The sequence below is a fragment of the Pelmatolapia mariae genome, linkage group LG7, assembly GCF_036321145.2.
Source record: "Pelmatolapia mariae isolate MD_Pm_ZW linkage group LG7, Pm_UMD_F_2, whole genome shotgun sequence".
In the NCBI taxonomy this organism is placed as follows: domain Eukaryota; kingdom Metazoa; phylum Chordata; class Actinopteri; order Cichliformes; family Cichlidae; genus Pelmatolapia; species Pelmatolapia mariae.
This window is the reverse complement of record NC_086233.1, coordinates 7,946,428-7,963,759: the sequence shown is the minus strand read 5'-3', so window position 1 is coordinate 7,963,759 and position 17,332 is coordinate 7,946,428. Positions and strand designations below refer to the sequence as shown.

At 39.4% G+C, this 17,332-nt stretch overlaps 1 protein-coding gene across 1 annotated transcript; it reads right to left on the bottom strand.

Annotated features, from left to right (window-relative positions):
- Positions 1 to 13: 13 nt before the first annotated feature.
- On the bottom strand, positions 14 to 15,912 carry slc38a8a (solute carrier family 38 member 8a). The gene is made up of 10 exons (XM_063480508.1): positions 15,715 to 15,912; positions 12,913 to 13,111; positions 11,514 to 11,670; positions 10,570 to 10,674; positions 8,394 to 8,451; positions 4,567 to 4,681; positions 2,977 to 3,124; positions 2,545 to 2,747; positions 2,413 to 2,464; positions 14 to 665 (listed from the first exon to the last, which is right to left on the bottom strand). Exons 1-10 carry the CDS (start codon positions 15,910 to 15,912, stop codon positions 563 to 565), a joined length of 1,338 nt encoding a protein of 445 aa, XP_063336578.1. The 3' UTR covers positions 14 to 562.
- Positions 15,913 to 17,332: the final 1,420 nt, after the last annotated feature.

The window sequence follows — 17,332 nt, the reverse complement described above, 5'->3', positions numbered from 1 at the left end:
CATTTGGCCTGCATGATAATATTTTTTTTTAAGTTTTAATGGCTCTTGATTATTTATGTTGCACTATTGAGAATATTTTTACTTTAATTAAAGTAGACTCTATTCAAGAAAATGTGAAAAAGGTGCTGTGTGTCATTTTATAACACTCTACAATATTAAGATAAAGCTCTACACTAAGCTTTGTACAGATAAAGCTAAGTGTAGAGTTTTATTTAGAGCTTTAAACTGATTGTGGCAGTGTGTTATAAGACTGTAAGCACAAACTAGAAAATACCTGAGGATTTCATGTCAGCAAGGCAAGAGGTATAGACATAGATAATCATATAGCAAGTAGGAATAATTATCCCAAGTGAAAGTAACATCCTGTACTTGAGGAGGGAGGCATGATTGCTGGGTTCAGTCCTTTAAAAACCATAAGCTGCAAGTTTTGAAAGGCTGCATCACTGATCCAGGGTCATCTCCATGTGTTGTTAAAGAGCCATAACTCACCATCGGTTATTTCAGGTTTATTCCCCACTGTCTGTTTCTAAAAACACTCGGACCATCAAGGGACGTGGAAAAGTCAGATCTTTCCGAGGAGCTGCATAACAGCGATGGTGGTGCTCTGGCCAAATATGAAGGCTCCACAGATGAGCGTCACCACCCCCCAAACCGTGAAGATGACTCTGGAGGACAACAAGTGGTACCAAGTGGTCAACAAATGATGGGACTTACTTTCAGTAACATCCTTCAACCCAATCTTAACTCACTCAATGAAACAGATGGTGCAGCAGCACTGAATTTAGTCTGACCTTTACTCGTGGCACTAAATAAACCAATTATCACGTTTCATTTTACCCTTTTTGTCTTGCTTTACTTGCAGACTCTGTGCCATAGGTTGTACTGTTTCTTATGTTGCTACAGTGCAAGTGAGAGAAAAATTAGGAGTCAACTAATGGTTCTGTAGCCCTTAGAGTTTTGCCAACTTATCACACCATTATTAATAGAGCGAGGTCATTAAAATTAACAAAAAAATCTGAAAATGTTTCTCTAAAAGTTTCATCCTTTTAATATGCATGTGCCAGCCACGCATAGGTGGGTTCATAATTGAGTTAGACACAGACACAGCTTGTGGATTTGATTTATTCTGAGGAGGAATCTCTGAATGAGCAAACCAGCTGACAGACAGGTTCACATCCTGAGACCTGCGACTACTATTAAATAATTCCTTAAAAGGTTAGAACCACAAGATTAAAAGTTAAACTGAAACTTTACATTCCAGCCATACACGCTTAGAGGATTATATTCATGCATTTATCTCTCTTAGTTTCAGCTTTCTGCACGAAAAAAAAGAAAAACACATTTTGTGTAGAAATTGGAAACACGATTATCATCATCTACAGCAACTGTGTCAGAGGATGTTAATCATACTATGAATATTTTATCAAAACAGCAGCTTCAATGTCTCCAGGTCATCAAGTTAAGTTTAGTTGCTCCTATTAAGTCACTATTTCATAAGTTGTCTGACAACAGAAAACAACAAGAAATATGGAGAGCATCAATCCCACCATAAATGTAGAAAACACTGTAGCTGTGTTAAAACACAGTATGAGGAGACACAGAGAGCACGAAGAAAAACGCCTAATTTTGGCCTTCCTTAGACAAATTTCTGATGCATAATGATGTAACCTAGAAGAGCAGTGCTGTGATAATACTTAATAAAGACTGATTTCTAACAATCCCACTAATGAAAGGACTTCATTGAATACACAGGTTCTGTTTGCCCTGCACCTTGACTCTCAAGTGTGTCTATAGTTGCCACAACTGAGTCACTGCAGTTTAGTTTCTCTATGCTATCATCAATTTAGCAACTGTTTGCCTTACAAAAGGCAACAGGAAGTTAATAAATTATAAAAAGTTAAGTGTGATTTGTACTTTTTACATCAAATTCTCAATGGATATAGCAATATTATCATTTTATGTATGATAAAAATCTGATACTGTGACAGTCCTGCGTTAGAACTCTTGATTTGCATCTTGATTTTACCAGATGTCATCCCAAATTATTATGGATTTATGAATTAGCCAGCTGAGTTGTCTATATTGCTCCTGACTAGATGTTTGCTAAATTAATCACTTTAGCTTCAGATTCAGATAACTTTATTTATCCCCATGAGGCAGTTGAGAGTACAGAGAGCGGCACATACAGTGAAATAGAATAAATGCAGGAAAAAGAACAATAATGATAATAATGATATGGTTGTCACACGAAAACAACTTGAGATGTAGTGCAAGCGTGAAGATCCAGTCAAACATCCACGCAGGCATTTCAGCTTATTATGCAAACTTCCTTCATTCTTTGTCTCTTCTTTGGATTACCTTCCATCTGTATATTTGCATTACATTAACATTTAAATGAAGTTTTTCCCTCACCTGGTCTTACAGGACACCGGCTCTGACTGCATGGCAAACATCAAACAGAGCCCTGTTCAAACACAAACACAAAGTTTCAACAGGACACGTGAAACATTGGTCATAACACGCATCAATAACCAAGAGCGCTACCTGGGAAGATAAAGATGAAAAATGCGCTGATCCCTCCGATCACACTGATGACCTTGCTGATGTCTGGTACAAACACAGCGATGAGCAGCGTCGTAGTTATCCACAGGACCGTTAGCATGTAGCGGCTGCGGCTTTCAAAGTCTACCATCACCACGCCGCTGCGTTTCTGTCGCCAGCTCAGCAGCGGGTCCTGGATGACTGATCTGAGGAGCAGAAACAGATGTGCTTAAACAATCTTCACGTAGCCACATACTGTCTTTTGTAATCGAAACATTGCACCCTGTGAAGACGATTTAGGTGGTCACAGTTTGTGTCTTTGCCCTCACTTCAGGCAAGAGTTTTTAAATGTGAAACTTTGCTTTAATTCATAATCGTTTCATTTAAATGGAAAAGTGAGCCAAGTTAACAAGATTCAACTGAAGAGTCGCTGACCTGCCGAGTAGCAGGGTGATGGGATAGATGGTGATGATAGAGATGCCAAACAGCAGCCTCGCGATCAGCATCAGGATATCGCTGCTAGTGTACGACATTAAAATGTCAGGCCTCGCGTCCTTTCCAAATGTCAGGAACCCATAAACTCCTGCAACAGAGGGAGAAGTGTGAAGGTTTACAGTTACCACCAACTGCAGGTTATCTGCAGCCACACAAACAATGATTTATAATCATTTAATGAGTTATTTAAAAAAAAATAGATATAAAACTTGGGTAAAGCCACCTTGATGTAACTCATTGCTTTATGAGGTAATGGTTTTAATCCTTGACTTGAGTGTTTTGGGGCATCACCAGCTTTTTTTTATGAGACCCAGCGTCACAATGAGTGAACCTGAATGAAATATGAAGGTTGTCCTGTAGAAGCAATTCTGAAGTCACCTTAAAATGCCTAAACAGGCATATTTGTGGAGTTATTTTGAAGATTATTTTGAAATTAACTTGGTGGTTACTGAAATTCTATTGATTTTGCAGAGTCACAGGTAAAAAAGGCTTAAAAAGCAGGCTGACTTTGTCCCAAAATAAACTGAAAACTCTCCCCCCATTCAGTCACAAAGGTAGTCAAAACCTATGGCCTACTCTACCCTTACTCTGTCGTCTTTCTTATTATACATAGAACTACAAATTACAAAATTAATTTAATGTTCAAAAGAGCTTCCAACTAGCAGATAAGATAATCAACCTTTAAAAAAGTGTTTACAAAGGCCATCAACTCTGGTCATTTTCCCATCGCCTTCTAAAGAACTCAACTTCTTTTTTGCAACCGAAAGAGTTGCCCTCTGTTGGCCTCTGTGAGCACAGTGAGGATTACTGTCAGTTCATATTTTTTGTGTATGCATATGAGGTTAAAACTTGTACGTGATCACAATTTCTTTCCAGAATTACAGCCAAGCTGAGCCACATTCAAAGCACCTCAGATGGCTGCAACTCCCTGAGCCTGGTTCTGCTGGAGGTTTCTTCCTGTTAAAAGGGAGTTTTTCCTTCCCCCTGTTGCCAAAGTGCTTGCTAATAGGGGGAAATATGATTGTGGAGTTTTCTCTGTATGTATTATTGTAGGGTCTACCTTACAATATAAAGCGGCTTGAGGCGACTGTTGTTGTGATTTGGCGCTGTATAAATAAAACTGAATTGAAGTGTGACCGATCTAATTATTTAGAATGAAACTTAAAATCTGATCCACTTAGTTTTGGGGGTTTTGTATTCCACATAGATATGATTTACAGGTGTGCAAATTTCCTAGCAATTTTTTTATAAATTTAAAGCAGTTCTTTTTTTCATTGGGCTCAACAAGAGTTCAGTACAATACATAGGAACCAAAAATTGAGTATTTGATGAGTAGTTACATATTTCATCGGATGTAATGTATATTAACTGCATAGCTGTATAGTATGTAACTGCAAAACTAAAATAAAGTTCCTCATTAGTGAGATAAAAACAGTATTCAAGTAATAAAAAACGTGTATAAGAGTATATAACACATGAGATATGAAATATCTGGGTTGTGGAGAGAGGAAGCAGAGGAAGTCATCTGACCTGTGAGGGAGTAAATGACGAAGCAGAAGATCATGGAGACCACAGAGATGAAGACCCAGTGAGAGAGCCGCTGGTTCTCCAGGCTGCTGTAGATGGCGATGGACGCCTCGTGACACTGGAACCAGCACAAAGATGTGAAATTCAATCACACTTTAAGTATAGCTCCTTCTTTGCAGTCGAAGGAAACAGTAACAGTGCCCACAGTCAGACAATCCCCTGACACATTGAGCCAAACGCTTCTACCAGGGAATAGTCGCTGGTCAGACTGCATGTCTCTGTAACAGTCTGCGTCGGATTATTCTCCTCTCTTTGGATCTCATAGTTCAGGCTGGGGATCCAAAGGTCTTATTATGTCTGATGTTACTGCCAGTGTGATGAACTGAGGTAGGAAATAAAAGAAGGTGCACGGGCTGTGTCAGTGGCACAATAGGGCTGAATTAAACCTTCATAGATTTCAGGATAAAGACTCTTGTCCCTACTTGATCCCAGCTGTCACCGGGCAGTGTTAAATCTCGCTTCCTTTTTCCTTGCCCTCCCTTCCTCTCAGGATCTCATCAGTCCTCTATTCAACCCTTTGCCCTGCAATCACTCACCCTGAGGGAGCGTGTCTATGTGTTTGTTTGAGAGGACATGCATCAATCCTCTCACACTTTTGCCTCCTTTTATTAGATCCCGCCAGCAGCCTTCAGGGGTTACCTTGGCAACTTGGGAAGTTACACATCAGTCTGTCCTGCTTGAGATTGACAGAATGATCTTTTTTCCATGCACTCTGCCCTGCTATTAAATATGAAAAGCTCACTCTGCGGCGCTCCCATGGAGCACAGTGAGCGGCAGCTTGCTGACCTTTACACTGAAGTTAAACACACTCTCCTGAGAAGCCTTAAAGATTAAGTGAGAACACCCACTCTCCAATATGAGCCATTATATGCTACATAGAAAGTTCTATATTACATCAAAGAGCAAAAAAACACACAAAACGACTTCTGTGTTTCCAGCCCAATACAATGGACATGAATGATACGATGTGAGAGTGTATATAGCACTGAAAAGCCAGAACTGACATCCCAGTTACTGCTAAATAATCTATACGTTTTGCTGATGTTAAATTTAGCTAGACATTATCAATCATAAACATTTGCTGAGGGAAATATCAGCTTTCATACACAGCTGATCCACCTAATGAAGCCCTCGCAGTAGCTTCATTTTATATTCCAAAATCTAAACATCTGGCACGTACTGAGTCAATAACGCTGAGATGTGCATCCTCACTTCTGCTTGCGTCGAGATATTTAACACCCTCCACCTGCCCGCACGCCTGATGCAGTAAGAGCCCTGACAAAGCACTGACAGCAGTTTTAAAGCTTCTTTTTGGTACGTGTTGAGCAAACATCGTGCATCTCAGACTTTGTCATAGCTTGGCCCTCTCGCTTGTAGTACGCCCCAGTGGCTAAATGGTTAGGCTGCACACCTCATGACCTTGGCCTATAGTTTCCAAGCACCTTTGGTGTAAATATAGATGGATTTGCTTTGGTTTATTTCTGTAACATTGTGATTCCCCAAATCTCTGTCATAAACCGATTTGCCAGCTTCTGTGTGAACATAAAAGTATGTGACTTGTTTTGGCATTTTAATTTTATCTGATGGCCGCAGCAGTGATGCAGAGAGGCTGTCCAGGAAGAGTGAGGGCCATGCCAACTATAGTTTAGCATTATTTTTTAACGATAAAGCTCTATTTTGATTCCTGAGACTTTATGGAAGAAAGAATCAAGACATGGAAGATTTCTATTCTTATCCAACTGCAACTACGGTGCTTCATACAAGATAAAATTACAGGATGACTGCTTCAACATTTACACAGTCACATCTGTTTTTGGACAATGGCACTTCTTTTTTTTTTTTTTGCCTACATTCACCAAAACAGTTGATTTTAAATGAAACAATCTGTGTAATTGAGCTGCAAACTTTCCGCTTTAATTCAAGGGGTTTAACAAAAATTTTCAACTATTTAGGAATTAGTCATTTTTATACACAGTCTCCCATCTTCAGAGGCACAAAAGTAACTGGACACATAATTTCAAATAGGGATTGTTTTTAATGCTTGAAAGTCCTTTGCAGTCAATGTGTGCCTGAAGTCAAGAACCCATGGACATCATTAAATGCTGTATTTCCTCTCTTGAGATACTCTCGGTGGCCTCTAATGCAGCTGCCCTTAGTTGCTGCTCATTTTGTGTCTCTCTGCCTTCAGTTTCCTGTTCAGTAATTGAACAAAATGTTCTGGTCTAAATTCTTTGTCCTGAGAAACTTGGGTTGATTTTGCACTACCCTTTAAATCTGCCACCCAAGTCATCAAAGTCTTAAGATATGCTTTGAATCATTTGCTCTGTGAAAAGCCATCTAATCTGTGTAGCAGCATTTGGCTGATCTGAGCAATCAGTATAGTCTTTTTCCACTTCACACTTCATCTAACTTCTAAAAACACTAGTGGCCTGGTTCCACTGGCAGCCATCCATACCCATGCCATAACATTCCTTCCACCATGTTTGATAGATAATCTTATATTGTTCAGATCATGAGCTGTTTCTTTCCTTCTTAATACTTTTCTCTTTCCATTGTTCCAATAGAAGGCAAACTGGGCTTTAAAAGTCTATTTTTTTAGCTGTGCCAACTGTTTCAGATGTTTTCTGGCTAAATCTAATCTGCCCTTCGTGTTCTACAGCAAGACCCAAACAATTGCTTTGCATCTTGCTGTAAACCCTCTGTATTTACATTCATATTGATGTTTCTTCATTGGAGACTATGATCCACTATGTTGGTATAAAGTGTCAAAATTATATGGACCTAATGCCTTTAATAGCCCCGGCTGCCTCAGTCTCAGTGTCCTCAGCCTTAAAAGCACAACAAAACAACACTTTTCTTGTTATTTTCTGAATGTGACATGACAGCCGTTTCTGTATCATTTACAAACATAAGACCCATATTTTCAATTATAGCAAATTATCACATGTCATCTAAACGCATTCTCTCCCATTACGTTGGTTTGTATACATCTACAAATGTCAGCTAAATTAAAACCACTGAGCCATTTATAAAGCTTTTTGATTGTAAGAGCAGTACTTCAGATTTTTTTTTTCCACTCAAATTAAGAGCAAACTTTAACCTTATCTCAAGAAATTTGGCTACAAAATTAAATTAATTCCTCCACTGTTATTATCTCAGGCAAACAATTCAAATTCTCCTGCAAAGCAACAAAACGTCATACTTAACACCCCCCCACCCCCAAAAGCTGAAACAGAAACTAACACAGAACACATGATAATAACCTGGTGTTTGTTTGCCATCTTTCCAGTACAGCGAGATCATTTATTTGCCAATGTATTTCCACTTTACTTTGTTACCTTTTTACCTTTTGTTTTTAATTTCCTGACTTATTATTTATTATTTTTTCTAAATGTCCTAATCGTTTTGCAGAGGCAAATGAGTTGTGCTTATTACCATTTAGCTCAATGGTTTTGGAGGCAGAAACATCAGAGCCACATATCTAAAGCCTTTATGAATACTGAAGTCCAAAATGTCTGCAGTATGACTAAAAGACGTTCAGGTGAAACATTATGAAGACGTGCCTCATTACCTGCTTAGAAATTACTTGTATATTTAGCCACATATATACACTTCCAAGCAGTTTTTCCTGCTGATACATTACGTACTCCTCCACAGACAGCTGTGCTTGCACTGGCCTCCAGCCTTAAGGCAGCATGACGATGGAAACACATGTTATCCAAGTTTTAGATGAACATAAACATCAACATATTTTAAACTGCTGCACTCACTTGGAAACCAAAGCAGATGGTCGGGATGACACTGAACATGGCGGCCCAGGAGTTCATCCTTAAGGAGGAAACACAAGAGTCATTTTCATGGATTCACAAATGCCACCAGAAGAAGAATTAGTCTATTATTGGGGCACCACTGATAATGCCATGGCATTTAGAGACTCTTCACTCTAGAGTTACTCTGTCAATCACAGGCAAATGGGTGATAAGAGCTGCCGAGTTAAGTCAGTGATCCAGACAGAGCAACACAGGGCTTCAAGTGGAAAACTGCGTCTGTCCTGGTGGCCTCAATTCATAACAGATTTATGAGGAAGCTTCACAAAAGCCATATTTCCTGGATGCAACCTCAATATGTGGACTAGCTCTGGTGATGAAGTATATTTACGACACATAGATGATAACTAAAAGATGAAAACTTCATCATCAAGACTGAAAAGAGCATTTAAGAGAAGAGTTAGAATATGTTTATTAGAACTAGATGACAGGACTGCTGATGCTTACCTAACAGTCAAGAAACCCCTTTCTGCAGCACCCCCTGGTGTTGGGTGCCAGTTAAAAAATGTGTCTGCATAGAGTTCTGTGAAGAGGAACGTTTTCAAAAGAACCTCCATTGGCAGCAATAATCTGAAGTGATTGTTTTCCATATGACTTAATCAGTGTCTCACATTGTTGTGGAGGATTTCTATCCCACTCTTCTTTAAAACAATGCTTCAGTTCATTGAGGCATTGATATATATATATATATATATATATATATGTATATATATTAGTTTCACCATTCACACCTATGCCCAATTTAGAATCAACTTAATTAACCTAACCTCACTAAATGCATGTCTTTGGCCAGAGTACCCAAAGAGAACATGCAAACTCCACACAGAAAAACCCAGGACCCTTTTGCTGTGAGGCAGCAGTGTTAACCAGCATGCTACCTGTTACGGTCGCTCACCTCTAGTGGCTCTCCCTCTATGAGAGAGTATTTTTTTCTCCCTTTCCTGTGTTCCAGGTCTGCCTCATGAGCCGCAGCTGAGGTGTGTTGCAGCTCATCAGCCACGACTGCCATCTCAAACCGCCACGCCCCTTCCACTTCCCCCATTTGCCAGAACTGTGAGCTACAGTGGTTTGGGCAGCAGGCTGCAGCTGTGTGTGAATTTAAACTCTGTGTAACTTTGACTTTCTTTCTTTGTCGTGAGTAAAGGTGTGCCTTTACAGTGTTAATGGTTATTCACAGTGGAAGCAGGTAGGGGTTCTCTGCCATTTTTGTTTCAATTGTTTTCTCCTGTTTTTAGCTAGACAGGGAGCTCAGCCATTGTATTTTGTTTTTGGCTAGAGAGTTCTTGGTGTATTTTCTTAGTTAAAGGGGGTGTTTTGTTTGTTGTTTTGGCCATGGAGACCGTGAAGAAAAGAGTTTTCCTGTGTTCATTTTTACTTTAGTAGTTTTGTGTAATAAATCATGTTTAATAACACCTATTTTTTCAGTAGTTTTTCTTTTTCACTTTGTGTTACCCCCACCCCAGACAACACTTTGTTTTTAAGCGGGGCGTAACACTACCATGTCGCCTCCTTCCACCAGATCAATTAAAAATGTCACCTTATAGAACTTTGAGGCTGTTGTAACCAACATTCTCCTTTAATTTTATTATAACCATGTCTATATCAAAGCCTCACTCTGACATTAGTTACACTTGTATCCAAAATTTACACACGGTTCACAATTCGTTTAGCTGAGCAAGATATAAAACAAGTAAAGGAGGGGAAACAGCCAGTCTGACAATGGGGGGGGGAAACACATAATTGAAAATTAAAAATGAAAAATTGCTCTCTTGTATTCACTTTTTCTTTTTTTTTAACAAAAGTGATTCCATGGTGTAGTGGATAATGCATTTCCATTATATGTGAAGGATTTAAAATTGTTTACATGAAATATTATCTAAGAGTGAATCAGCACAGTTCTAAAAAAAACAAAACAAAAAAAAAACAAGCATTGAGCTGGAGAACTGAAAACAAGCGAATCAACCACAGCATTGATGATTCACTGCACTCTCGATGCTGCCAGTCTGTCCGAAGACCAGTCTGAACCTCACTTCACTTACTGTTGTGACCAGTGAAGCAAACAGATTGTTTGGAGCCCTGGAACCCATTATTTGTAGCCCTCACACACAAACGTACGTACCCATTGGTGTGGAGAGGGCTGTCGTGAACCAGAACAGAAGGCATGGTATGGTATTTGATGATGATGGCTGTGGTCAGGTAGGTCGCAGCCAAAGTACCCAGAACACTGTGAGAGGATGGAGACAAAACGCCTGCTTCAGACAGAAATCAGACTGGAACATTCAGCCCAACATAAAATGAATGAGAGGCTTACTGGAGGCTGACCAGGGTCATGTTCTCTACTCATTTATCCATATAGAGATATGCTTGACCTGTATGCTCTGAATAAATGAGGATCATAATCCTCTTCTTTAAGAAAAGAAACGCTGTGGCACCGTAAAGCTGAGTAAGCACACCTCCAAAACACTTTAACAAATCTGAACACCGGTTTTGCAGGCTATGCTACTCCTGAGAAACAACTTTTATACTTCACCCACCACACAGAAACCTCAAAATTAGGTCTGCAACTGACTATAACTTACACAGCAGCTTATGGGCTGTGAATGGTGATATTAGAAGGGAGCTTGTAATAGGATTTTGTATTAATATTACAGTAAATAGGAAACTGTATGCTGAGCCAAGCAGTAATGAGCCAAGATGTTAAAGTTGTCATGAAGGCTGCCAGCAGGTAAAAGGTCATCAATCTTGATAACGTTAATCTCCTCATTACTTATTGGTTTCCTATATCGTGATCATTTTTCCTAATTTGACAGTTTGGCCTTTGGGTGGCAGCACAGTGAGGTTTTTGAAATAATCAAAAAAGAAAAGTCTCACACAAATAATCAAAAAGAAATCAAGTGTTTTTCAGTGGGTAGTTCAGGCATTGTGACTAAAATCTTTTGGATACAGCTAGGTGCAGCAGGAAATATGAATGATAAATTTGAACCGTCCATTAGCTGTCATTATCACCTAATTAAAAAAAAAAAACATTAACTACTATAAGTGCTACCACATGTAACACCTGACCTGATGTATTTCTGAATGCTGATCTCTTTGGAGATGGATAATGGCAGGATGAGGAAGAAACAGAGCAACACCAAAGCGAAGCGCCGGTCCATGTAGAAGTGTTCTGGCATCTCTGACTCCGGAAGATTAGTTACCAGCTCATACAGGGAGTCGCCCACTGACAGACACAAAACAGCGACGTAACAACACACATATATCACAGATGTGTAAGTTAAATGCATTTTTTTTTTTTTAAAACAGAGAAAATGCAAATAAAACTGTGCTGTCTGATTCATGAACAGCAATCTGCTTCTACCAATTTCCCTGCTTGCTTATCTCAGTCTGAATGTTTGGTTTAAAAAAAATAAACTAAAAAAAGATGTTGCACAATGAAAGTGCTGAAAAGTCAAATTCAAAACAGAGCACAGTGGTAAATGTGCCCAAAAACCTCCATCAAAAACACATTCTTGTGCTTCAATCACTTTCCTTTTTTCTAAAAAAGGAAAATATGTCTAGAAATCCATTTACAAAAAATGAATCTGTGGCTCCACAAACTACAGATGGATGGATTTTATAAACCAAGTGTACAGATTTATATATTTTTCCCACTGGCCCTTCAAGAAAGCTGTGTTTTAGAGGATATGAATTATGAATCTATTTCAGTGCCTGTAATCTGGACAGAAAGATTATATACAGTAGGACCCTATCATTTAATCACTTTAAATCTGCATTTCATCTTAGAGATGACACGAGCTGAGCAAGGCTGCCAAAACTGCAGTTGCTCTGTGGTTTTGAAAAACACTGTTGAACATTTATGCATGTACTGTCTATTTGCATCACTCTCTGAATTGTTTTCACTCTTCTAACTGACGTTTAGCGCATGCTCACTTCTTTGAAGTATCAAACTGAACTGTATGCAAGAGGCAATATCAGGGCTGTAAAATTAATGTAACAATGTAGTACAAAAGTCTGCACTTCCTCTTCCAGCCACTTGAGGCTGCCTCCGAAAGCAAATTGATCCCCCATTTTTCATTTTTATTAGCAACATAAAACAAATCTGTCACTCAACACAGTTCAATCGTATTTATAAATCTCTAGTTCACAACTGTGACATTTCACATTTGCTGAAAAACTGACATTAAAATCCACCAGAAATGTGTCGAATCAAACCTGCAACGAGCTGCAGTGGTTTCATGTTACTGCAACACAGAGCCAACAGACACATTTCTGTACCACTGTGTCTGCATTTATCCATTCAAACACAACACAACACTGAGAGTTCAAACTAAATACAGTATTCAACACACTCTGAATAACTCCTGCTGGCAAACAATGTTGGATAACAGGAAAATGATTTAAAAAAAAAAGTAAAGTTAGGAAATGATGAAAGATTGAAAAATAAAAGTGAACATTAACTCACACTTTTCCAGCTGGTCATCCACTATGACTAGAAAGGCCACAGAGATCATGAAGAGGTTGAAGACAAAACAGATCTCACACAGCTGGCCAATGACATGACCACATATCTTCTTCACCACCGCCTGGTAGGTGCATTGGCCACTAATGGACGAGGAATAGCCCAGGATAATCAGGCCACTAATCAGGAACACGAGGGAAACCTGAGCAGGTGAAGAAAACCAAGACAATAAGACAATGTTAAATCAACTTCCAAGTGTTATTTTGACTGACTGTGTTCTGCTCAATACATTTAAATGACAAAAGCCTAAATTCAGTCAAACTGAATACCCTTTGTCCACATGCAGCTCTAGGTCCTGAGTCCAAAGGTGCTTGGTAAAAAAAAGATAATCACGAAACATTAAAGTTTTCTTTTTGCCCGTGCACATTTGGGAAGCATCAGTGTTTCACTAACTTCTGATCAGGTCCTCATGTTTATTTTAAATGTATTGCATACTCTTCTGATGGATAACATAAGTGACACTAATACAATTACTAAATGCCTGCGTGGATGCATGTAATTTATTGGCAGTGTGACAAATGTATTTAATGAATGACCCCATGGAAAACTAATAAATGTACTGGGTGTCACAGCAACTCAATAATGCACTTAGACATGTAATGGTGACATTGTCAAGATGACCTGTTCATGGTCAAACTGAGAAATCAGAATATGGAAGAAAGGTGATTTAAGTGGCTGTAAATACATGGTTGTTAGTGCCAGAGAGGCTGGATTAGTATTTCAGAAACTGCTGATCAACTGGGATCTTTCCACTCAACCATCTCCAGAGTTTATAGAGAACAGTCTGAAAAAGAAAAAATATCCAGTAAGCACCAAGTGTTGATATGAGAAGTCAGAACAGAATGACCAGACTGTTTCAAGTTGATAGGATGGAAACAGTAATTCAAATGACCACTTGTCTTCTATGTAGGAGAGCGTCTCTGAATTCATAAAATGTTAAACCTGGAAGCAGAAGACCAGACCAGGTCTCATTCTTGTCAGGTAAGAACAGAAAACTGAGGCTACAGTTTTCCTGTTCTGGGCTCACCAAAACTGGGCATCAGCGGACTCAGAAAACATTGCCTAGACTGATGAGTCTTGATTTCTGCTGAGTCAGAATTTGGCATAAACAACATCAAAGCATGGCTCCATCATGCGCTGTTCAGGCAAGTGGTGGTGCTGTAATTGTGTGAGGGATATTTTCTTGACACACTTTTGGCCTCTTAGTACCAGATGACCATCAATTTAAATGCCACAGCCTACCTGAGTACTGTTGCCTGATGTCCATCCCTTTATAACTGCTGTGTACCCATCTTGTGATGGCTGCTTCTAGCAGGATAGCGTGCGATATCACAAAGCTCAGATGAACTCAAACTGTTTTCTTGAACATGACAGAATATTCACTGTACTTTATACACTGTATATACACAATATACACTGTATTTCCATAGTCACCTGATCCCGATGCAAATGACAAGTGTACAACAACTGCATGATCGATCATGTAAATGTGGACCAAAACCTGTGAGGTATGTTTCCAGCACCTTGTTGAATTTATGCCACAAAGAATTCAGACACTTCGCAAAGCAAGAAGGACTCCAGCTCCGTCCTAACACGGTGTATCTGATAAAGTCTTCAATCAGTCTATAAACAGTGCTACCAGCTGCAGGTGACTGTGCCTGTGCACACTCCTAACTTTAAGCCTCAACAGTATCCAAATGGAGGATTTGATTTTAACAGTTCAGTTCAACCATCATTACCATAATTACCATGTACGAGGGGAAAATGATCCACAGCAGAGATGTCAAACTCTATACACATCGTGGGCCATATACAGCCCACTTTGATCCAATGAGACTACATGATAAATGTGTAAAATTACAGAAAAAGTTAGTTCATTGCTCAGACTGTCCAATGAGTGTCGATAGTCTTTATCAATTGGAAAATCTGTTAAACTAAAGTACAGGTGAAAGTTTTAAATCTATGCACTTCTTTATATTTTCTAAAGCTGTCCAGTGGGCCGGATTAATTCATCTACCATTAATTAAAGACCAAACTAGAGCTAAAAGTAAAGCAAATATTGGAATTTTATTAGTCACATATAATTACATGCAAAACGTTCACTGAATACTAACACATGTTAAATTTTAAGTGTGAGTATTGTGGCACCTGTATATTTGTCTTTTTTCTGCCCCCTAGTGGCCAAGAAGGAATGGCTGCAGCTTTAAATATGCTTAAAATCTTCACCGAGTTTTATGAGTGCAGAGAGCACCCAGAGAGGGTAAAACAAGAAAAAAATAAGTCTTGAACAATCTTTGCTCTGTGGAGTTGCTTTGCTAAATAAATTGCCAAAATTACAACAAGTGTCAGAATCTGCACATTAATAAGAAGAAGACTTTGTGGGGATTTCTTTACAAACTTTTGGATCACTATAGAGGCCAAGTGAGGAGAATATTTTTATTGAGATAAGAATAAAGTGAATTTTAAAGTCCTGGGGTCAAGTCTAACATGGCCTCTCCTGCCATGTGGAGAAGATCACAGTGTTTTTAATTAATCTCAGAGGGCCCCAGTTTAAAGGAGATAAGATGTATCACTTCCACTCAAAAACCTCCCAGAATCAATAAATATAAAACTGTTATTGCTGATAAATAATCTTTTTTTTTAAAGTAATTTTCTGTATTAGACAGGACTCAGTGATGCAGGGGGGAAAATTTCAAAGTGTGAATCTTTCTATAATATGTCTTTCTAAAATGAATAAATACCCACCAGCTCCACGGTGACTGCGCTGTGGATTCCTCCGGCTCTCTCGAAGGCCCAGGGGAAGTTGAGGAGCCCAGCACCCAGAGCGGATTTAAGCATGATGAAAATGGCCCCCACGGAGCCCAGCCGGGGCCCAACGTCCAGAGGTGGCTTGGCCGAGGCTGAAGCCAGAAAACTGATGCTCTCTCTGGCCAATTCCTCCATGCTCCGACCGCCAGGAGACTCACAGCGTGATACTGCGGTGCTCACACGTAGATTGCAAACAGGAGCAGGTCACTTGGATGCTGGGCTTGTCGCTCATGGGGGTGGCGGGGGCGCCCACTGAGCAAGGTGGGCCGGCTGAGGAGGGGAGAGGGAGGGGTGGATCTGCTGCTGCTGCTGCTGCCTTCAGGTGCTGCTCGGAAACTTTTTACCCGTCTTTTAACTTAATCCAATGGATCACTTTCATATTGTTGTTGTTGTTATCTTCCCAAGACTTTCCTCTTTGTTTTGGTTTATTTTGCTTAAAAAAAAATAGGAAAAAAATCAAAATAAAAAGAAGTAATATTTAATCTGCCAGAGGAGTTATTTAGAAAGTGTTCAATGTGGCACATTATTTGAAAACAAATGTATTTTTTACATTTGTGTTTACCTTGTGTAATAAAAAATGACATATTTTCTCAGTCTATATCTTATTCTAAAGGTCCTGAAAGTAAAGTAGAAAATGTAGTACGCTATGAAATATGCTCTAACTGAACAGCAATAGCGTGAAATGTCTAACTAACCTTAATAATATGTTCGTAATAAGGGCTAAATGTGGCGTTCCAGTCTGTCTGCATAACTGGTTATGTAGAAAAAAAGTTGAGCTTCTCAATTCAGTAACCTGAATATATACACACAACAACAAACAGCCAGTATGTGTGCGTGGACAGAATTAAAGAAAAGGCTGGAATATCTATGCTAGGGAACATCTTAGAATGAATCCTGGAGGTTGGGGTCTTTGTGAGGGCTAAATGTCCTTGACTGGTAAAGACAGTGAAAGTCTGGAAACAGAGTGGATGAGGAAGACTAAGACCTGCAGTGTGAACGTAGCCTATGGATCTGGCCTCTCCATTAGTGTTTTCTGCTTGCAGCAGAGGATCAATGGAAGATGCCAGTCTTTCTTTGAAAGCTTTCTTGCACGTTCTTTTCTCTAAACATGCCGCCATTGTATCCCCTTTTCCGTCTTCCCTCTCATTCCCTCTTTTTGATGCTTTTGTCTGCTTTTGTTCGCGGTGCCTCATTTAGCAGGTTGTCTGGTCTGGAAGGGGAAGTAAACATGAAGACAGTTCTGAATAGCCTACATATGTCCAGCAGGAATAACATGGGAGCATCAACTTGTAAATTTCATGCACAGGATTGATTCAGGGGTACAAAAGCCAAACCCACTTTGTTTGAACTCATCCCTTCCAAAATTTATATGTCACTTTATTTCACTTGTGAAATTGAGTTTCTTGACTTTTAATTTCATGGATGAAAATGAAAAAGCAACACAAATCAATTTCCTGTGGTGCAGTCACAGGGTAACAGATTGCACCCCGGAGTTTAAAGCCAGCTTTCTGGGGGGGAAAGAAAGGAGAGAGGCAGAAGCTAGAAGCAATTTGTT